Here is a 22,568-nt window from a genome sequence, read left to right as displayed (position 1 = left end):
GGACTCGATCCCCGGTCTCCAGGATCAGGCCTTGGCTGAAGGTGGCGCTAAACCGCTGAGCCACCAGGGCTGCCCCTTTTTTACTTTCCTAATGGTATTGTTTGATGCAGAGGCTTTTCATTTTGATGAAGTATCATCTATTTTTTTCTCTTTTCATTTATGTTTTTGGTATCATATCTAAGAAACCATTGCCTAACTGAAGGCCTTAAACATTTATTACTGTGTTTTCTTCTAGAAATCCTATAGTTTGAGCCCTTATGATCCATTTTGAGTTCATGTTTGTGTGTGATGTATATTCTTTTGCATGTGGATATTCAATTTCCCTAGTAATATTTGTTGAGAAGGCTGTTCCTTCTCCATTAAATTATCTCCATTAAATTATTAAATTATCCTTGTCAAAAATCAATTGATTGTAAAAGTGGGAGTTTATTTCTGGACTCTGAATTCTATTCCATTAATCTGTATACCTATCCTTATGCCAGTACCACACCATCTTGATTACTGTTACTTTGTAATACGATTTTGAAATCAGAATGTGTGAGCTTTCCAACTTTGTTCTTGTTTTTCAAGATTTCAAGATTGTTTTGGCTATCTGGGGTCCCTTGAATTTCTATGTAAATTTAGGATCGTCTTGTCAATTTCTACAAAAATTCCAGCAGGGACTTTGATAAGGTTGTGTTGAATCTGTAGATAATTTGGGGAAGTATTGCCATATTAATAATATCAATCCTTCCAATCTGTGAACAGGAAATATCTCTCCATTTATTTATACCTTCAGTTTCTTTCAACAATGTCTTATAGTTTTCAGTGTACAAATCTTCAGTTTCCTTGGTTAAATTTCCTAGGTGTTTAGTGCTATTAAAAGTGGGATTGTGGTGGCTCAGCAGTTTAGCACCTGCCTTCGTCCCAGGGCATAATCCCAGGGTTCTGGGATCGAGTCCCACATCAGGCTCCCTGCATGGAGCCTGCTTCTCCCTCTGCCTGTGTCTCTGCCTCTGTGTGTGTGTGTGTGTGTGTGTGTGTGTGTGTGTGTGATGAATAAATAAATAAAATCTTTTTTAAAAAATGAGATTGTTCTCTTAGTTTCATTTTCTAATTATTCACTGCCAGTGTATAGAAATACAATTGATTTCTGTATGCTGATCTTGTATCCTGCCATACCATTAAACTCATTTATTAGTTTTAATATTTTTTTTTAGTGAATTCCTTAGGATTTCCTATATCCCATATCATGTCATCTGCAATATAGTTTATTTTTTCTCTTCCAAGAAAAAGATGCTTTTTTTGTTTTTCTTGTCTAATTGCCCTGGCTAGCAGTATAATGTTGCATGGAGTTGATAAGAGTGAATATCTTTGTCTTGTTCTTGATCTTAGGGGAAAGCATTCAGTCTTTCACCATTAAGTATGAAGTTAGCTATGGTTTTGTCATAGATGCCCTTTATCAGTTTAACGAACTTCTTATTTTGTTGGTTGTTCTTATCATGAAAGCATGTTGGATTTTGTCATACAGTTTTCTCATGTCTGTTGCATTCATCATATGGCTTTTGCCATTTAATTAATATGGTGCATTACATTGATTTTGGATGTTAAATCAAGTTTGCCTTCTTAGGATACATATCATTTGATCATGATGTAAAGCCCTTTTTATATATGGGTAGATTTTGATTGTAGTATTTCGTTGAGGCTCTATGCATCGTAATGTAATTTTCAAAGTGTCCTCTCATGTAAGTTCTGGGATTCAAGTTGTTTTTATTTATATTGTACAATGTCCAGTGAATTTTAACATTATATAGTTTTTCCGTTCTGTTTTTGAAGCTCTGGAATATTTTAATTCTTCCAGTAGGATCACATTCACACACAAACCAGGAGAGGACTATAGGCACAATATTTACGCTTTACAGTTATATTTCATCATGGAACTTTTGGAATGGAAGGATCATTAATAATCAACTGAGGCTTGGTTTTCAGCTCTATTCCACAGAGTTCCCTAAGGAGTTCTGTGCACGTGTTAAGATTTTTAAATGTATTTTCCTAAACTTTAGTATACTGGATACCATGATCAAAATTAATTTTGGTGTCCCACTGATTGTCTTTTTTTAAATTGTAGTATAGTTTATACACAATGTTACGTTAGTTTCAGGTATAGAACATAGTGATTTGACAACTTTATATCCTATGCTATGCTTACCACAAGTGTAATACCATTTGTCAGGTGTACAACATAGTAACTTGACAACTGTATATCCTGTGCTATGCTCACCACAAGTATAATACCATCTGTCACCATACTACACTATTATAGTACACCCTTGACTATATTCCCTATGGTTTACCTTTGCTCTCCATGACTTATTCATTCCATAACTGGAAGCCTGTGTCTCCTACTCCCCTTTACCCATTTTTTCCCTACAACAACCATCAGTTCTTCTCTGTATTTATGAGTTTCTTTCTTTTTTAAATTTGTTTGTTTTTGATTCCATATATAAGTAAAATCATAGGGCATTTGTCTCTCTCTGTCTTATTTCAGTTAGCATTATACCATGTTGTCACAAATGGCAAGATGTCTTTCTTTATGGCTGAGTATCTATTGATGGTCACTTAGGTTGCTTTTGTATCTTCGCCATTGTAAATAATGCTATAATGAACATAGAGGTGCACATATCCTTTTGGATTAGTATTTCCACTTTTGAGGAGGAGGTAAATACCCACTAATTGTCTTTGTAAATGTTTTCAAATACATTTAAATAAAATAATACAAGTAAATGTTTTATTCATTGGGTTTCTGTGGAAGTTTTCACTTGCAGTAAGTCCATGTCCATCATTAGATGAACAAACCAAAATGCTGGATCACTTGCCCAAATTGGAGGCTGAGCCAAGAAGAGAATCCAGCTTTCCTTTCACTCAGTACAATGCCCTTGGCCACCTACATTGTCTTTCCAATACCATTTGCCTCAAACAAAAGATATTTTACTAGAGTTTCCCCCTACATAAGCCTAGGACTGCTTGAAAACACACAGCCCTCGTCCTTGCCTATAGTAATGTGTGTTCTGTTCCTTGTATTTGTTCTGTGGGCTGATTCACAGGTCTCAGAGTGATTAAGTAAGTGGCTTAGCATTGGATGGTTTCCTTTCATCCTGCAGTTTCCAGATTGGATAGGGAAAGAAGGGAAAGACAATTTGAAATGTACTTTTAAAAAAAGTTCCAAGGCATGTAGACCATGTGGGAGTTATTGACTTCTCTTTGGAGTTTAATTTGACAAAGCAAGGCTGTCCAACCTCACATTTACTAAGAATTTGCTGTGCTTTTGCCCAGAATGATGCTGAGAAAGTTGAGTTGTAGAGAACTGAAATGGATGAAACGCAGAGAGAAAATGGATGGTGCCTCACTAATAGGACCTGACAGCTAGCTGCTGGCCATATAGGAGTCATAACCTAAAACAGTGATAATCAGAAAGTCCTGCAGTGGGTCAGAAGACTATGCATTTTGGGCTCTTGGCACCCCTTTATTGTCTCAGCTACATTTAGGGATTGGAAAATGATAATGTTTCAAATGACACAAACTGAGCCAGGACTGGTTTTTCATGTTTAAGTCTTGTCTTAAAGACAAAAGGACAGAGCATGGACAATATTTTTTTAGTATGAAGAGAAAAGGACAGAATATAAACAATATTTTTTTAGTATGAAGAACTAGTCATCATAGGAAGGGACGAAGATTTTTTTCCGGAAGCACATTTTAGTTTAGAAGAAAGAGATTTACATGTTTGACTTCCTTTGTTGCTTACTTGCTCTCTTCCTTATAAAGTTCCATCCATTTTTAAGTAAGATAGAAATGTTCAGTGTGACTCATTCATGGAGCATTGTGAGAATCAAATGAGTTAATACACATTTAAAGTTATTGGAACAATACCAGGCAGAGAGTAAATAGTAAATATACTGTTGTTATCATTAGTATCATCATTGCAATTACTCACCTATTCCTCCTCCATTTATGCCACCCCCTTTTTATTACCCACCATGTGTATATACCCTGGTGTTTAAGAGGATAAAATATTTTTTAAGTAAAAGGAAATAGTTCTTGCCTTCAAATCTTTTGGAGTTAATAAAGAAATGAGAAAAGTATGAGAATAACTGGAGTGCAGGTGAGCTGTGTTAGATTCCTGGCCTACTGGTGTCCAAGCCAAGATCAATGGAGAAAGTTAAAGATATGCACTAGAGGACAAAAATCACAATGAAATCCTTTAAGGTGCATAGCACAATGGCTAACACATGGTAAATGTTGAATAATGTCAAATAAATATTGTGATCACCTGAGAAGCCTCCTCAGACCTCCGTGGCCTCTGAGGCAGAATTAGTGTCTTCCCCTTCCACTTTGCTCCCCACCAGCCCCTACCTCTATTTCAGCACCTCTGCACCCTACACCCCCACACTCTCCCCACCCCCATTTCCATTCCTGTTTCCCTCACACAGTTTTGTGATTTCAAAGACAGAGACCTATCTTCCTCACCTTCGTAATTTTCAGGGCCAAGCACGATGCCAAGTGTGTTTGAGGGTGGAGGCAGGGGGGAGAAAGCATGCTGGATTTAGTAATACTGTAAGGAAAATGGGAATTGTCTGAAATGATGTGCTGTTAGTTCCCCAGTTGAGCTCTAGAAAATTCACATTCATTTGAAAGATGCTCATAAACCACTCTTAGACTCACGCCTAGGATCCACTTCAAGGTCACCCTGGTAGTTGGCAGGATATATCTTCTTCCTGTACTTGAAAATTAAAATTATAATCTAATCTCCTGCATTTCTAATCTCCTGCAGTGGGTGTGATAATCAAAACAAACCATGGACTTCAGGGTCAGACAGACCCAAGCCTGCAAAATCCGCATCACTATTACCTCTTGGGGCTCTTGAGGATTAATGAGTAATAGATATGCAAGTGCCTTACACTCCAGGGGGCCTGCCTGGATGGCAAGTTTCATTTTCAACAGCATTTTCAACAGCCGCCTCAGGATCATTGACTGTAATTTCACGATCTCATTTGTGAGTTCTCCCAGAGTTTGTCTGGGCCAGGAAATGTGAAAATTCATAGGGCAGTTGGGGAATCACCGAGGCTGTCAGGACTTAAAAACTGGTAAATAAGAGGAAAAAAATGTTTTATCCTACCTTTCCTGTATGAACTGAAGAGCCAATGTACCACTGAAGAGCCAAATAATAAAATTTTCTTTAAGAATATAGCAGCTAAGTGGTAGAGAAGAAATGATAGAACATCACCAATTTACAACTTGTAATGAAATGGTAGGTCCAGGCAATGATTATCAATGGCTGCGAAATGTTCTTGCCAAAAAAAAAAAACTTTTTTTTTTGAACCCACGCTAGACCAAACCTCTGAGTACAAATACCAATTTACAAAAAACATCATCAATTTGGAATTTGGCAAAAACCCATACTGTAGGAAACTCTGGAGTACAATTGTTTCTTCTATAAAGAGAAAGAAGAGAAATGCATCAAAACTTTTGATTAGGGGTACCTGGGTCACTTAGCTGATTAAGCATCTGCCTCTTGGTTTTGGTTTTGGCTCAGGTCATGATCTCTTGGGTTGTGAGATCAAGGCCCCACCACCACCACCACTGGGCTCCTGCTCAGAGTTAGAGGGTGGTCCTCTTGAAGATTCTCTCCCTCTGCCCCTTCCCCCCTGCCCCTCCATGCACAAGCACTTTCTCTCCCTAAAATAAATCAATCTTAAAAAAAAAAAACACTTTAGATTTAAAAATGCCAGTCAGCCAATCAGAATATGTGGACCTAGTTTGAATCCTGATTTTTAAAGGTAATTTTTTAAAAAAGACAACGATTATGAGGTTTATCAACAATTGAGGGAAAAAAGATCTTATGACTTATCTTTAACATTTCTCTTTAATCACACACATTTTGCCTTGTCCTACCTGTTAGGGGCCCAAGTCAGGAGTACACATAACCCACATACCATTGTACCATTTGTCTAAATATCTAAAAAATATTCTCTTAGCTAAAGTAATTACCTCCCACCAAAACAAACAAACAAAAAACCTAGAACCTTGGACAAGGACATGCCAGGGAGTGATTGAGGAGTGATTCCAAGGAAGAAAAGTGAGCGTCTTAAAAGAGACAATAAGGCAGGAAGGGAAAGCCACCCCAAGTGTACTTTATCAACTGATCAACCACTCTGAGCAACTGGCTTGATCCTTCAAGGACATCTCCAAACAGCCATGTAGAGTACCACTGAATTTTCTTCCTGAGGAAGATGGGAATATTTACTGCCGGTTCCTGAGTTCTGGTAGTCAAAAGTTGCCCAAAGGGGAGTTACCTCTTTAGCACTTCTAGGTTTGTACATGTATCAGAATGGCACAAGCATCCTAGCATATGTTCTCTGGGGGAAGCAGGGAAGCCCCAGGAAAGGTGAACAATCCATGGTGTAGCTGAGGCAAGGTGCTGCTGGCTCACCCCACCTGCAACTGGTTTCCATAGCAACAGCTGGACTGATAGAAGGGCAGGAAGGATATGAGGTTAGAGAGCCAGAGATGACTGTGACAGAGACCAAACTAGTACACTGTCTATTCAAACATGCCCTATCCTCCTATCTTGACAAATCACTTTCACAATGACTAGAAGGCCAGATTCAAATAACAATCTCTCAAGCCCCTTCGAGTTCAGCCTCAGAACATAGTGGCAGGGGGAGATTTGATCTCTGGTCTCCCAGCCATGGTCTGCCTCCTTCTCTGCCCAGCTGTGAGTCCACCCCATGTCACAAGGGGTCTTTCACACATGCCTGTGGACATGCTGCCCGCATCTCTGAGGTCCACATCCCTTCCCTCCAAACAGCTGTTCCTTGGCCACTTGGAGCTCTAGGGGAGTGCACACTGATGCCTGTCTCAGGCGAACAGACGAGATAAGAGGCCCACAGGCCCTAGAATCAGCTCAGAGTCTCCTGAGCACAAAATGTGGGAGTCTTGGGCATCCAGAGCATAGACTACAGCAGGGGGCAAGATTGTGGATGGGCAAGTCCCCTTGGCCTTATGGCTAGAAGAAACTCAGAGTAGAGTCCTTTAAAGCCTGGGATCCCAAGCAGAGACCTCTCTTGCCCAGGCCAAAAGGCAATGCCAGTTCTTTGTCACCCATTAACTTTACACTATCAGGTTCAGGAGTCAGAGAGAACTTTGTCAATCCTGGCTCAGGCTATAAGGAACATTATGGAAATTATGTACCTGCTTCTCCACTTGTAAAAGGGAAGGAAGGGGGAGGCTATTTGTGAGTTAAAGGAGCAGTATTACATGAGCACCTATCCTGTTTTTGGCATATAGTAGCCCTCAATAAGGACCCCAGAAGTGCTGCTTCCATTCAATAGCATCTGAAGCCAGGGTTTGTACACCTGGGGATGGCTGAGGGAAGGGACACAGGCTGGAGCAATGAACTTTCTCTGATGCAATTTTCCTGGAAATGTACAAAAAGAATAATTTAATAGATTTCCTGCAGAGTCCCAAAACTTTTTTAAGACTTGCTCTAGATTCCACTGGATTGTAAGCTCCTTGAGGTCAGAGATGTATATCCTTCTCTGTAAAACCCTAGCTCTTTGCATATTGTCTCACATACAGTAAGTGCTCAACAAAAAAGCATTGGAAAGGGGCAACTGGGTGGCTCTGTGGTTAAGTGTCTACCTTCAGCTTAGGTCGTGATCCTAGGGTGCTGGGACCAAGTCCCACATCGGGCTTCCCACAGGAGAGAGAAACATTCTCTGTGTGTTTCTCATGAATAAATAAATAAAATCTTTTTCTTTAAAAAAAAAAAAGCATTGGATGAACAATTTCAAATTGGCTTGTTGCTTTTTAAAAAAATATTCACCTCAGCTGAGGTTTTTAAAAAAATATTTATTTATTCATGAGATACACAATACACACACAGAGAGAGAGAGAGAGAGAGAGGCGCAGAGACACAGGCAGCAAGAGAAGCAGGCTCCATGCAGGGAGCCCGAGGCAGAACTCGATCCTGGGTCTCCAGGATCATGCCCTGGGCTGAAGGCGGAGCTAAACCGCTGAGCCATCTGGGCTGCCCCTGGCTTATTGCTTTTAATGGAAGACATTTATTTCCTGTGTTTGCTCTAAAGTTTCCATAGACGCCTCAAACTAGAATCATTCTCTTTCTCAAGCCTGCTTCCTCCCCCTGGATCCCTGCCTCAGTGTACAAGACCATCAATGCCCTAGACCAGTGTACAAGACCATCAATGGCTAGGTAGCATGACTGCTATCATGCTCAGCACCTCCCTCCTCATCACCTTTTATACTTGATTAATTACCATGTCCCAGTGATTATATCCATTTGGTAGTTTTTTAATTTATCTGATTCATTACCACAAATCTAGTTCAGGCAACTATACTCTCTCTCTCGAGGTACTGCAGCAGTATCTGCTCATCTCACATCAACTCATATTCCCTGAATATGTCCTCCTCAGTGCATCCAGAATGGCCTTTGCATATCTGACCACATCCCTGCTGAGCTCAGGGTAAAACTCAAGCTCCTTAACACAGCCTGGAGGACCCTCTGGTATCCATCATCTGTCCTACTAGACTATAAGACCCTTGAGAACAGTCTTCATCTTATAGTTCTTTGTATCTCCTGCAATCAACCAGAAACTCGCTGTTATATAAGTGAATAAAGTTTTTAAAAACTGAAACAATTTTTGATCTATTGAGAAAAGTATAAAATTTAAACCACAGACTTAATTCTCAAATATCAGAGATGAATCAAGACCACTGTACCGACAATTGCCCCCTGAGTAAACACACAGTGGGTTGACTGTGGTGAGCAGGGCTATATCCATGCTTTAGCATAGTATTCTAGGCTCCTTTCATTGTCCTTCCTTTGGATATGGAATTAATTTAGTCTTGGAGTGTGTCACTGGACTATTTCTCGAAATCACTTTCTCTGGAGTTGTCTCTACTGAGACAAGAATCCCTTGATTCTTTTGATCAAGAATAAGGGAACTGGCCAAGCTTTGTGTTCATCACACCAGCCCTGTGCTCACATCAGCTTTCCTTTCTCATCAATAATAGGGGCACCTTTCAGTGTCTGCTGAAGGGAGAGTATTCATGGTCTGATTTCTAGCACCAGGATCATGCCATCAACAGGTTTTACCTATTTCTTTGCTTGATCATGATGCTTAATATCTCTGAGTCTCAATTTAGTCATCTTTAAATGGGGATAAAAATTGTAAATATCTGATGAGGTTATTATGCAGATTAAATGAGATGAAGCATATTTGGGGATAACATCACATTGTAAAGGTTTTATGAATGTCAAGTATTGTTTGATTTTATGCTTTGTTTTAAAATGGTATTTGGGGAGCTACTAAAATATATGAAAACTAAGTGATAAAAATAAGTAAATGAGAAAACCAGGGCACTTGAGTGGCTCAGTTGGTAAAGCATCTGCCTTCATCTCAGGTCATGATCCTGGGGTCCTGGGATCGAGCCCCACATCAGGCTCTGCTCAGTGGAGAGTCTGCTTCTCCCCCTGCCCCTCCTTCTGATCTTTCTCTCTCTTTAACTCTCTCTCTCAAATAAATAAATAAAATCTTAAAAGAGAGAGAGAGAGAGAGAAAAAAAAAGAAAGACAAGAGGAACATCATAGCATTCCACAGAATCATGAGGATTTAACTTGCTTAAATCAAATATCAGCTTGGCCAATCATTCATTCATTGGCTGGATCAGCATTTAGCTTTGAGCAGCTCTTCAGTATCACAGCATACACAGAGGAGTGAAAGACCTTGTTTGTGCTTCAGGCTGGTAAGAAGACCCCAAAGATACCCAATTAAAGTGCAATGTAGCTGGAACTATGGGAGAAATGGAAGAGGGTATGTGTGTGCCAAGGCTTGCCTGGAGAAATAGCACCGACCAACAATGAGCTGGGTTTGCAGCTGCTTCCCTGTCCTGATGTGATCTGCTTTGTGTTCATGTTTCAGCAACCACCTTGGGACTGAACTTGACAAAACAAGATGGCCAAGATTAACACCCAAGTCTCCCACCCTGTGGTAAGGACCATGGACAGAGATCTCGACCACGTTGAAAATGGCCTCAGCAGGTAAGACAGGCTTTTCATTTTATGCCCTTAAAATGAGTTGTTCCCATAGCTGATCTAGACTGTGGAGTAAAGAATGCCTTAGCCTGTGGCCAACCACAGATCGGAGGGTGCTGACTATTCACAGTGCTCCTTCTGACTTAAGCCATCTCACTTAAGCCTCACAAACCCACTGAAATAGTTTTTATTCTCACTTTAGAGAGGTGGAAAATGAAGCTCAAAAGGTAATGTAACTTCTAAAAGGTAACAAAATGAAGACTCAGGGCACCTAGAGGCTCAGTCAGTCAAGTGACTGCCTTTGGCTCAGGTCATGATCTCAGAGTCCTGGGATTGTGCCCCACATTGGGGATCCCTGCTCAGTGGGGAGTCTGCTTCTCCCTCTGTCCTTCCCTCCACTCAGGCACTTATCTCAATATCTCTCTTTCTCTCTCTCTCTCAAAAATAAATAAATAAATAATCTTTTAAAAAATGAAGATTCAAATGCAGCATATAATTTTACTGTAAAAATTTTTCTAAACTGCCATACTTTCTTATGAACACAACAGACATTCATTGGACTCTCTGCACCAGCCATTATCCTCAGTGCTAGGGATGGAATATGAATCAGATGCCTTGTTCCTTGCTTCCAACGGAAGGTCAGGATTCATGCTGTGTTCATGGTCTGCAGGGAGTGGGCCATGCCTTGCCAATGAAGCCATTAGCCCCATCAATGACATCCCCACACAGGCAGCCATAGAGAAATCTGGGGCTTGAGTTCTACTTCTAGCCCTGTTCATAACTAACAGTAAACTGGGTAAAACCTACTTAATTTCTCCATGCCTCAGTTTCTTCAACTGCAAAATAGAGCAGCATCTTTTCCAAGCTCCTGGCACAATAGTGAGGAAGTGGGAGTGTATCTTTTTGGTGCAAATGGACTTACATTTTTATGTTCCTTAAATTCTCAGTGGGTTGCTTAAGTTGAACCATGAGAAACCTTATTTCCAATATTTATGTTATTGTTGTCCTATATATATAACACTGAAAACTTCTCGCTTCCATAAAAACTTCTCCCTCCCATGATAACTACATATTATCCAATGACAACAAACTGCAATGACAGTCTCTTGGTTCTCACTTCCCTGGTACTGGGCCCTCATCCACCATTTCTGCTCAGTTACCAATGTATATCACTTCCTCTCTCAGACTCACATTTTTTTTGTCTAGATTATTTTTTTAAAGATTTTATTTATTTGTTTATTTATTTATTCATTTATTCATTTATGAGATACACAGAGAGAGAGAGGCAAAGACATAGGCAGAGGGAGAAGCAAACTCTCTGTGGGGAGCTGATGCAGGACTTGATCCTAGGGCCCTGGGATATTATGAGCTGAGCCAAAGGCAGATGGTCAACCACTAAGCCACCCAGGTGCCCCTCTGTCTAGATTCTTGGTCCCACTCCTCAGCTAATTCTGCTCATGAGTAACAGACAATCATTTCCAAAGAGATTGAGTCCCTATCATCACAAACTTATGTAGTCCTAGGACCCCACCTTTGGAGATTCAAGCAAAGAGAGGAATATCTCAAAGCATCCCAACAGATATTTATTGGCTCCAATTATTTTAACAGGGTGCTGGGGCCCCAGGAATTTTTTCTTAAAGATTTTATTTATTTATTTATTCATGAGACAGAGAGAGAGAGAGAGGCAGAGACATAGGCAAAGGGAGAAGCAGGCTCCACGCAGGGAGCCCGATGTGGGACTCAATCCCAGGACTCCAGAATCATGCCCTGGGCTGAAGGTGGCACTAAACTGCTGAGCCACCCAGGCTGCCCGCCCCAGGAATTTTGATGTGACTCAGGACTATCCAAAATTCTCACTCTACTCAAATTTCTCCCTCCTAATTGGCCAACTGTCAATATACCATTGTCCCACCACTGGGGACTTATTCCTTTAGGTTAAGCCATTGCCCCTAATTTAAAAGAAAAAAAGAACACTCTTAGGACAGCTATCTGTGCATTGTGACTTTGGTATGCGTTAATAGCTTCTTTTTCACACCTGTGCTAATAAACCTCTTGGGGCAGGGTATTCAAAGAAGATTTTGTGGAGGGGGAGGAAGGTCTATACATGTGACAAGCAGTAAAGTCAAGCTCCCTGGGCAGCACTGGGCTCCTGGGACCTGGGCCCAGTGGGAGAAGGAGAGAGGCTGTTAGGATCAGGGGAGTTTGAGGCAAAATGGTGCCTCATTTGCCCCATTGCTCCTTTTGTGTTGAGTGGGGTATAATCTGAGCATCTCATGGAGCTTCCAGACTCCCTGGGACTGAGAACAACAGGGTCTTAGTTTGGCTCTTTACAGTTAGATACTCAAGAAAAGGCAGGCCTGGTTAGAGGGCCAGGGCTCCTGCCCAGAATGCCTACTTCACCAGGTACCATTGCGGCCCAGCTCTGTCTTTTTCGTCTTGGCTCAGCCTCAGCCAGCAGCCTACAAGCCCAGTCCAGCCTGTAGGCTATTCAAGAGAGCTCACTGAGTCTCCTGGAAGATTACCCTTTGCAAAATAAATGGCTAGCTCCATCAGTGGAAGCCACACAGACCCCAGCGATGGACTGCTGGATTCCAAGAGACTCTGTGAGCTCATGCTGGGTTCATGCACACTCGGAGGGTCAGTCAGCCACACAGTCAGGGCTCTGAATTGATACCCCTCGATAATTCTATCTGCCATCTTCATGGATGGGAAATAGCCCTTCAGTCTCCTTCCATCCCCCACCCCCAACCAGCATGGTGACTAAGAGGCTCAGAGTCAGGCTGGGTGAGTTTGAACATTGGCTCTGCCACTGACCAGCTCTGTAAAGTTGTGCAACTGCTCCAAACTACAGTTTCCTCATCTGAAAAATGGATTAGTCCTGACCTCGTAGGGCTGTGGTGAGGTTAAAACAGGTGAAAGCTCTTGGCGCAGCCCCTGCTGTGTAGGAAGTGCTCAGTCAGTGCTCTGTCAGTCTTGGAAACGATTCCGCATCCTGTGGGAGCTTCCCTGGTGTTCCAGGCTGGAAGCCTTCTCCTCCTCTGACCTCAGAGAGCTCCAGCTATCCTGACATCTGGATCTGGCCATTTCCTGCCTGTGACCAAGTCATACTTTCTCAGCCTGACTACTAGTCCAGTCTCATTAAGCCTCACTTGGAGCCTTGCCCAACCTCTCCTGTGGAAAAAGCTTGTTGACAGATTAATACAGAATCCATAGAGATGCTGTGGAGATTGCAAAAGGAGAGAGAGAAAGAATGCTTCCTTCATGAGAGAGATGTTTGCTTTATGTTATTGAAGCAGGACTGTATTAACAGATGGAAGTTTCTAGAATGGGTTGCTTGGTGTTACCAAGGATTGAGCATGCATGTACAGGCTGAGAGTGGAACAGCCTTGGGCCAGAGGTGGGGTCCAGGCCCCTCTTCTGCTTCCCAGCACAGCCCAGCATCTAAATACTGACAGACTAGTTTTCTCTATAAGATCCGTTTGAACAAGGGACTCTGGCACATATACATAAGAATTTTAAAGTTTCAAATCACTACTTTTAGGGAGGAAACAGTTTTCAACAAACTATAGATCTTTAATTTAAAATTCAAATCCTTTTTGAGACACCTGGCTGGCTCAGTTGGTAGAGCTTGTGACTCTTGATCTCAGGGTTGTGAGTTTGAACCCCACACTGGATGTAGAGATTAAACTTTTCAAAAATAATAAAACACAAAATTCAAATCTTTTTAGAAAGCTTATGGGAGAAATAATTGTGAATGTTTGTCCTTAAATATTAATCATTCTTTGTCCTTGATGATATTAAGAAGCTATGCTGAGAATCTGTGTGTCACTGTGACCCTTTGCTGAATGCCCCTAGGACGGAGGAGAGATCATGTCCCCATCCCCTGAGACACCATGTCCCCCAAATCTTTCACCAAATTGGAAAGCCAGGTTTCTGTTTCTCCTTTTAAATTATTGGGATCACTTTCCTAGTGACAAGCCATAAGGAAGGATAAAAACATGTCATTGAACCAAAAAAGTCAAAATGCTGGAAATACCAGAAATAAAAATGTCTTGAATTTTTCTTTTCTATTTAGATCTGTTTAGTTGACTTGATTATTTAAGAGCTGTCAGGCATATTTGAAAAGATAATGCAGTAGGGAAAGACTTAAGAATCTGCTACAGAGGAGTGCAGCAAGGACCGAGGGTACCTCAAATCTCAGATCAATCTCCTGGTGTAGCTATTTTAGGCGAGCTTTGGGGCACAGGGGTTTGTATCCTACAGAAGAGAAGCCTTCTTCGTGCTGCTCTCTGAGCAGAGCCCAAAGCAATTATCACCAAAGAAAACCATTTTCAGCCTGCTACCCCAGGACCAAAGACAAAAATGCACTCACTTTAGTTCCCTGGTCACATGTGGCCAATGGCAGTGCATATCAGTCATTCAAGTTCCTCAGAGCTTGAGAGGAGGGAAAGACAAGGGATCATCTTCTCCACCATGTTCTCCAAGGTTTGTTTACGTCCCCAAAGTCACCGGGTGCTCCACAAAGTGCAAAGCTAATGACAAGTTGCAGTTCTGATGAGCACCCCTGTCTTCTCCCAGTGACAGGGTAAACCTTTACCTCACAGACATGAGGTTCCTCTTTGTAAGAAAACTTAGAAGATGAACAATTTTCACAAGTTGAAATTACCTTGTCTTTGGAAACAGTCACACCATTGTGCTGTGCTGGTTGCTCTTGTTCCTGCTAATTACCACCTTCACGGAACTCCTTCCTGCACAGGTGTCACCTCTGTCGTCACCGCCGACAGTCGGAGTTGGCAAGCGGGAGGGCAGCTTTGGGGTTGTCCTGGCCTGATCAGCTCACTGTTTTGTTTTGTTTTGTTTTGTTTTGTTTTGTTTTTAACAGAGAAGTCCCCATCAGGTCCTTGCCCCCGGCCCCTCCGCCAGCTCTCGGCAGGACAGGGCCTGGCCCCCAGTCTCTCCTGCCTCTCTATTTCTCTGGAAGATTCTGGATCCCCATTCCTACTTTGGTTGCCAGAAGGTGCTCCCTTTATTCCATACCTGTGTGTCCCTGGGGACTCAAAGTGTCACCTCAGACATCTGGTTCTTCTCTCTTCCCATCTCCTCTTCCATCTGCTTCATAAAATCCATGTCTCTGAGGAATAACTAATTGGGTTTACTATCTAAATACCCCCACGCACTTAACAAGGGTAGAGCCTCAGGAGCTAGGAGACATCAGAGAATTTCAAGCATCAGAAACAAGTGGCAAGATGCGTTGAAAAGAAAGGCCCCTTTGGGTCCCTATTCTTCATGGCTAAATATGCCTTTTCTGGACTTGGCTGTTTGAACGATGCTTAAGTTGAAATGAAATCACCAATTATTCCTTTAGTTCCTTTTTGAAGACTATAAAACTTCAGGGAGGGTAGGGCACTTGGGTGGCTCACTGGTTGAGCGTCTGCCTTTGGCTCAGGTCGTCATTCCTGGGTCCTGGGATCGAGTCCCACATTGGGCTCCCACTAGGAGCCTGCTTCTCCCTCTGCCTATGTTTCTGCCTTTCTCTGTGTGTCTCTCATAAATATATAAATAAAACCTTAAAAAAAAAAAACCTTCAGGGAGGGTAAGTGACCCTCTCACAGAACACCTAGCTAATAGATGTTAGGGTAGGGATTTGAACCCAGGCCTCCTGGCTCCCCACTCTGCTGCCTGTCCTTCAGGAGTGTTCTAGCACCCACATGCCAGCCCTCATCACTGCCAGTAACGGTGCTGCTTTGGAGCTGCTTTGGAGTCTGGGGTGGGTTTTGCCCTCCTCACATCCTCATCAGCTCTGATGTCATTGATTCCTTTGCTACTAATGCAAATAAATCTGATCTCAGGATGTGTCCTCATGTAATTAACAGAGCGCAGACGAGGCAGGAATGCTGGGCCGACTTCTTGGTGCCCAGAGCTCCCTGAGGAACTGCAGGTGGGGACAGAACACTTTCACCCTTGGGATTGCCTCCGTGTCTTCCGGGCACACATACCCTGATGGAGCTGCAGCCCAGTGTTTGGTTGTTGCAGCCCTAACCCCACCAGATGCCAGCTGCTAGCATCCAGGGACTAGAGATATGGACTCACTCACTTGTCCCACTGCTCCCTCTTCTGGGAATGACCCTGGCGCCTTGGAATGTGCATTCCACCTTCCTGGTATGCAGATTATTAGAAAGGCAAGGGGATCAGAGCTTCCAAACTGCAGCAGGACATCTGGCAAGGTTTCTCATATGCGCAAGGACAAAACGTGAGTGGTCTTTTAAGGGTAGAGAGGGCCAATTCAATTAGATGGCTTGAAAATAAAGAGCCATGCCCAAATAGTATAGCCCGGTAGACCAGAGCCATGTCTCTAGTGGCATGCCGCGGGGCTCAGTCCTCAGCCATGTCCTATTAAATTTTGCTTTGACCAGTGCCATATGTGAAAATACAGAGAGTTGCTTCATGGAGTGGGTGAGAGCAGGCTCTGACATGGGATGGAATGACATTCAAATATCAGCTTTGCCACTTGGCTGTATGGTCTTGGGGAAATTATTTAACCTCTCTGAATTCCAGTTTTCTCTCTTATAGAGTGGTTATGTGGATTAAATGACAAGATCAATGTGGCTGGCATACAGTAAACAGTCAATAAATGGCATATGCCTATGATTGCATGTGAATGAGATGGAGTTGGGAGGAAAGGCTAGTATGGCACCACTGCATACCAAGGGCCCCAAAACATCCACCAGGGACTCAGGTAAATAGAAAGGTCTAATACTGACTTCCAACAAATCAATTGTACATGCACAAGATAGGATCTTCTGGCTTAGCCGCAACCCATGTTCCAAGACTGGGTTTTGGCTGATGAGCACACAAACTCACAAACCTACAATGACCTCTGGCTTAGAGTCCAGGAACAGCAGAGTGGCCTCAGTCTCCAAGCCCAGTCAGGTGGGAATGCAGGAATCTGCTCACAGGAGCATGACCATGATGGGGAAGAGCCTTGAATCTGATGAGGCGTGGCCGAGTAAGCTAGGGGGTTCCAGCCTAGAAAAACAGATGTGGCATGGGTGTGAGAGGTGTCCCTTCCATGTCCCAGCTACACAAAGGTGGTCATATAGAAGATGAGGTGGCCTGACTCTGGTTCCAGCACCAAAAAAAATTAGCCTTGGTCTGAGGGAGCTGAGGGAGGGAAGAACCTGCTACAAAGATGGCCCATGTGGGCCATGAGACAGTAGCGAGTGCCCTGCGGCTGGAGATGGCAAGGATGTCATGGCAAGGATGTTGTACAAAGAGGAGTCAGCAGATCAGCGGCTGTGATGCAGGACTCTGCCTTCTAATCCCTCACCCGAGGAGAGAGGGAGAGAGAGAGAGAGAGAGAGAGAGAGAGCCTTTTCCTGACATTAATTATTGCTTACTTCCTCAACTGTGTTGCCACCTTGTTAAGAAGGCTGATTAGGTTGGAATAGGTCACGTGATGGAATTAATTTGTCCTGCCTGGGCTCTTCAAGACTCATAGAATGAAGTGTAAATCCCTAGGGGCCAATGCCTGGATGGCTTTTAATCAGGCTGATCAAATTTCAGCCCTGGGAGATTTTAAAAGACAGGGAACGAAAGGTAAATATGTCCAAACACATTGGTCTTATTCCAGGCAGTTTGACAAACACCAAGGCTCTGCTGATGTGACCGGTGCTCATACTGAATTGTGGGCATCGGTTCTATGTGTGCTCATGCTTTTCGCCCTGCGCTGCACAGGTGAGGTCACTGGCACTGCAGGGGACGGAAGTTAGGGTTTGACACGAGGGCACAGGGGAAATGAATTTTCATGCAAAAGCAGTATACAAATGCACACGGAGGGCTAGGCCAATGCCATACAATATTCCAGGACACTCTTAACCACATACCAACTGGGCTCCTGGGAGGGCTGCCAGACAGGCACACAAATAACTGCTCCGGGAGTGTGATTGTGGCGTACATGCGGTCTGGCCTTAGCAGATAGATCTCACTATGCAGACGTGTTTGAACCAGAATCCTTGTTCTGGAATCCCTGGGTAGAAACAGCTGCCGTGGCTCCCGCTGGCGGGCAACAGGCCACCCCACTCCGAGCTCTGATGGGGAGCATGTGCTGCTGGCCTGCCTCCTTAAGTCCACGGGCAGCAAGTAGCTGGATGGGCTACCTTCCTCTGTCAGGCTCGCTGGAGAGGAAAGGCCACGTTTATCCTAAAAGCAGGATCTGCTGGATCCTGCTGGTGCATGGACGGACAGAGTGAAGACCGGTGCTGGCGGCTTTCCTCATTAAGCGGGACATCTGGCCATCTCATCCCTGAGTGTGTCCAGGAGGGGATGAGCTTGAAATCAATTTAGTCTGCTGCATATTTGATTTCCTAGGGTCCACTCGCGGAGCGAGGAGACTTCGTCAGAACTGCAGCAGGAGATCGCCATGGAGACCAGAGGACAGGCTGAGTCCAGGCAAAGCTCCTACACCAGCCAGGGGCAGGCCAGGTAACCGAGCAGGCTCAGCGCTCACCTTGGGAAGAGGGAAGCTGAGGCAGGAGGAAGGGAGCTGAGTCTCAGGAAGAAATGGGGGAGCAGTGGTGGAAGTGGGGTTGAAGATGTGGAGAAGAAAGGGGCAGGAGAAGAGCAGTCAGAAATCTATCACTGAGTAATAACCTCTCAGGTCAAGTGTCCTGAGCTGAGAAAAACCTAAGAAAAACTGTTATCTGAAATTGCTTTCATACAAAGTGATATCGAGGTACTTGCTTTCAAGTCTGGAAGAATTTAGAAAAAAGCCAAACCCAAAGGGTTCCAGAAAGAATTGAGAAAAAAGACCAGCCAGCAGCAGGAGACCCGTGGTGGACCTCCGTAGCGCCGTCTGAGGCAGCCTCTAGCAGGCCCTCACAGGTGCATGTCTAGGCTTCCGAGCACACGTCTTTGCAGGAGGATTTGAAAGATTATGTAGGCTCTGAGCTGATGACATCTGCACTCCGGCTTCAAGAGCTGTGCCACCTCGAAGAAGTCATTTTACCTTTCCAGATCTCATCTGGAGACACCTCGAACAACGTGAGGGCTGCATCAGAGCCAGGTGCTGATTCACAACAGGTGCTCAACAAATGTGGGGCTTGTTATTTCCTTCCACCAATTTTTTTTAACCAATGCTATAGTTTTATATAGTCACGTGTTCTGCAGTTTTTGCTTAAGATTGTTGCAAAAATTAATTCTTCTAGTTATTCTCTGTATTTTGCACTGGAGGAATATTTATTTCACTAGCCCCTTGTTGCTGGACATTTACATGATTTCAGTGCTTTTGTCTTACTAATAAAATGCTGTCTTAAGGCTCATTGATTGCAAGGAAGAGGACACCTTCAAACCAGCTCATATTGAAAGGCCTGGGGGAGGGCCGAGGCCGGAGGCTGGTGCAAACTCAGACAGACCACCTCATGGAAAGGGAGCCAATGGGGCTCATGACAGGGGAGCAGGGGAAGCACCTGCTCTCTCCCTCTCATTTCTGGAGTGTCATGATCTTCCTGATTTTTTTTTTCTGCACATCTCTGTTTTGGGCTTTCTCTGTTCATATATCACCAGGCACAGGCTGAAAATAGGCTTTGCTATTTGCTATTTGAAACACCCAACCCCATCTTGGAATGGCTTTTAGTTCAGAAGCTTGAGTGACTCTCCTGGGCCTGTCAGCTGAAGCTGGAGTCGGGAGTGTGACCTCGGCTCCAGCCCCTCAGCAGAGGGAGATTGGGGGTGGGAGGAGTGTCCAGAGCAGAGTGGCTGAGCTGGGCAAGCACTTCAACATATGTCTGTAGCAGCAGCTGTAAACATCTCTGTGCATGGAACATCTTCTCGCTTTAATGTATTCTCTTAGGCAAAGTGCCCATGTATGTGATTAGGGTCAAGGCACGTGACAGCTTATGACCTCATTCTAGGTTGCTCAGAACTTATTTTATTGGAAACAGTGGCGTGCACTGTAGGTGCCAAGTCAGGGCAACCAGAAACCAAGAAAACAGTTCAGGTTCTCTTCTCATTCCCCTTTTGAAGAAACAGGGAAGGCAGGAGGCACAGCTGAGGGAAGGCTGAAGCTAAGACAGGCTCTGGGGACAGGGACAGACTAGTACCAGGTGCTGGAGACCCCAGCAAGGTCTGGCTCCAGGAGAAGGAACTTATGCACAAGTCTGAGGAGGAAACACAATAAGACAAGGGTTAGGGAAAGAATGTACGTAAGTCTATCTGGGTACTTGTTCCTCTAACCTTGTTCTAAATTTGATCACCATTTGCATATTATTTTTCTTTCCTATTCCTATGCTTACTAGTCATAACAAAGAGCTCTACAAAAGGAATGATAAGCAGAGAAGCTGCTAATGCCCATTTGAAAGATCATGCCTTTGGCAAAGTCCTAGTGTTAAAAGGGCAATGTTATATTGAAGACGATGCCCCCTATCTAGAGAGCTCTGTCTCAGGCTGCAGATGATGGAGGAGAAGGGAGAGGGGAGGTGCACACCCAAGCCCAGGGGCCCCAGGACCCCCAAGACCTGTGTCCTGCCAGCCATCTCTGCTTCTGCCCCAGCCCTGGAAAAGAGGGCTATCTCTTTTCTCTCTGCACCGGCTGCCTGTCCACGGCCTTCCAGGGTATCTCGTCTGATCATCTCGCTGCGAGCATGGGCCACCAGGCACTTACATCGTGAGGCCCAGAGACCAGATTCCTTCCTGGAGCGTTTCCGCGGAGCCGAGCTCAAGGAGGTGTCCAGCCGAGAAAGCAATGCCCACTCAAATGTGGGCAGCCAGGAGCCACCAGACAGGGGGAGAAGGTAAGGAACCAAATGGATGGGCCACCCGCACCAGGTGGGGTGGAGCAAGAAGCACTTCTTTGCTCCTGCAGCTTAGATCCACTGCGTGGGTGGCTCGGAGCACCAGTCTCATGACCCATAATTTGAAGAAAGTGTCTGTGGTTGGGGAATACTGCATGCTCTAACAGTTGCTGCCCCAAGTCCAAGAAGGACCACAGGAGAGGGAACCCCCTAACCAGAGTCCTCAGCCTCATTTGACCCTGCACACAATTTCCACCAGCACCCCATGGAACTGGAGCTCTTAAATGCATCTGGGGATGCTGGCCTCACCCATCTCTCTCCATCAAACAGGAAGCTTCTTGCTCAGAATCTGCTTTCTGAAAAGGGGGGTTACAAAGATCTTTGGGCTGAATTCTCTAAGTAATGCCAAGATTTACAAGATGTAAAGGTGAAAACAAGCATACTTGTTGTAGAAAAGATGATCCCTATATAATTGCTAGAGAAAATCCTGTGTTTTTTGTGTCAAATGAGCCAAGGAAGGGCTCAGGTGTGTCTCAAACAGGCATCCAAGGGCCCCTGGGAAGGGAAGGTCATGAAGCCTCCGAGGAAGTATGTGTAGGTGTGTGTTATAGGTTTATTCTGGATTCTGCAGTAGATTGCAAAATATACAAGCATATTTAAGATAAAATATGAGAGTTCAAGGAAATTTCTTGCTAGCAACCACTCTAGGAGAGCCACATTTAGTCTTCCTGCTGGGAAAGGCCTAAGAATTCCTGGCTGAGATGTAAAGGCCTAGCATTCTTGGGCTCACATTTTCACCTGAGCTTGGACCACAAACTATTGGGATTTCTGGGCTTGGGAAGGGACCACGGAGGGCCTGGGTGCTGGTGGGGATATGTGTAGGGAGATTCCAGGTCCCCAGGGTCAGGCATTCTAGACTGAGAGGGAGCTCCAAAGGTCTGCTGAGCCAGAAAGAAAGGAGGGATGACAGATAAGGAAGAAGAGAAGATAGAGGAGGAGGAGGAGGGGAGAGAGATTTGCTATCGAGCCAGTCAGACTGGCTTAGTTGCTGGTGGCCAAGCAAAACCTTCCTTTGCTAACTTGATCAAATTATCTTCTCTACAACCTTAGCCTAATGAAGATGAACATTGGCTTCTTTGTCCTTTTCCCAATGTGACCAGAGGAGCAGAGGGTTGAGCTAGGACTCCATCAGGGCCAACTCCCTACTATGCCTCAGATGCCTGGTCACTCACCCAAGGGTTCAGAGTGGGCAGGTGCATGCAATGGTGCAGGATCATGGCTGATCAATCAGGGAGACTTCCTGGGGGAGGAAGACTTTGGATTTTCCAGGAGAATCTCTTTGACATAGCAGTGTATGCAGAGACAGGTCTTGGTTGTTCTGCTGGTTTGCCCTTAAGAGATCCCAGACACAGAAATGTGGTGAACACAGGCCACTGCATTTCAAGGAGCAACACTTTCCCAATTTCACAGGAGTTGGGAAATTCCCTGGGGGACTTTCCGATGATCAGAACCAACCCCCAAACAAGGAGTTAGAGCCACATCCTGGATGATGAGAGGGAGACTTGAGCAGGCGTGAGCAGAAGTACCAGAATGGCATGTGGCTCGGTGCTCAGCATCATAGAAGAAGAGGTGCCCTGAGAGCCAGGCAGGAGTACCACTGGCCATTGGCTTCGATCCTGGCTGTCTTCCTG

The 22,568-nt window shown here is 44.2% G+C and overlaps 1 protein-coding gene across 6 annotated transcripts in view; it reads left to right on the top strand.

Moving 5' to 3' along the window:
* CNGA3 (cyclic nucleotide gated channel subunit alpha 3) overlaps window positions 1–22,568 on the top strand; it is a 46,750-nt gene that overhangs the window by 7,324 nt on the left and 16,858 nt on the right. For 5 of the 6 annotated variants that reach the window (XM_072742916.1, XM_072742915.1, XM_072742914.1 and 2 more), the window contains exons 2-4: window positions 9,978–10,096; window positions 18,458–18,571; window positions 20,698–20,877. In XM_072742916.1, coding sequence (XP_072599017.1) covers window positions 10,011–10,096; window positions 18,458–18,571; window positions 20,698–20,877 — 380 coding nt within the window. In that variant the 5' untranslated portion in view covers window positions 9,978–10,010. Of the gene's footprint in view, window positions 1–9,977; window positions 10,097–17,755; window positions 17,825–18,457; window positions 18,572–20,697; window positions 20,878–22,568 lie in introns of those variants that run through there. The other variant, XM_025992506.2, reaches the window with a different exon arrangement.

This window comes from Vulpes vulpes, chromosome 16, assembly GCF_048418805.1.
Source record: "Vulpes vulpes isolate BD-2025 chromosome 16, VulVul3, whole genome shotgun sequence".
In the NCBI taxonomy this organism is placed as follows: domain Eukaryota; kingdom Metazoa; phylum Chordata; class Mammalia; order Carnivora; family Canidae; genus Vulpes; species Vulpes vulpes.
Note: the sequence above shows the minus strand (reverse complement) of the source record. Positions and strands in the feature narration are given on the sequence as shown.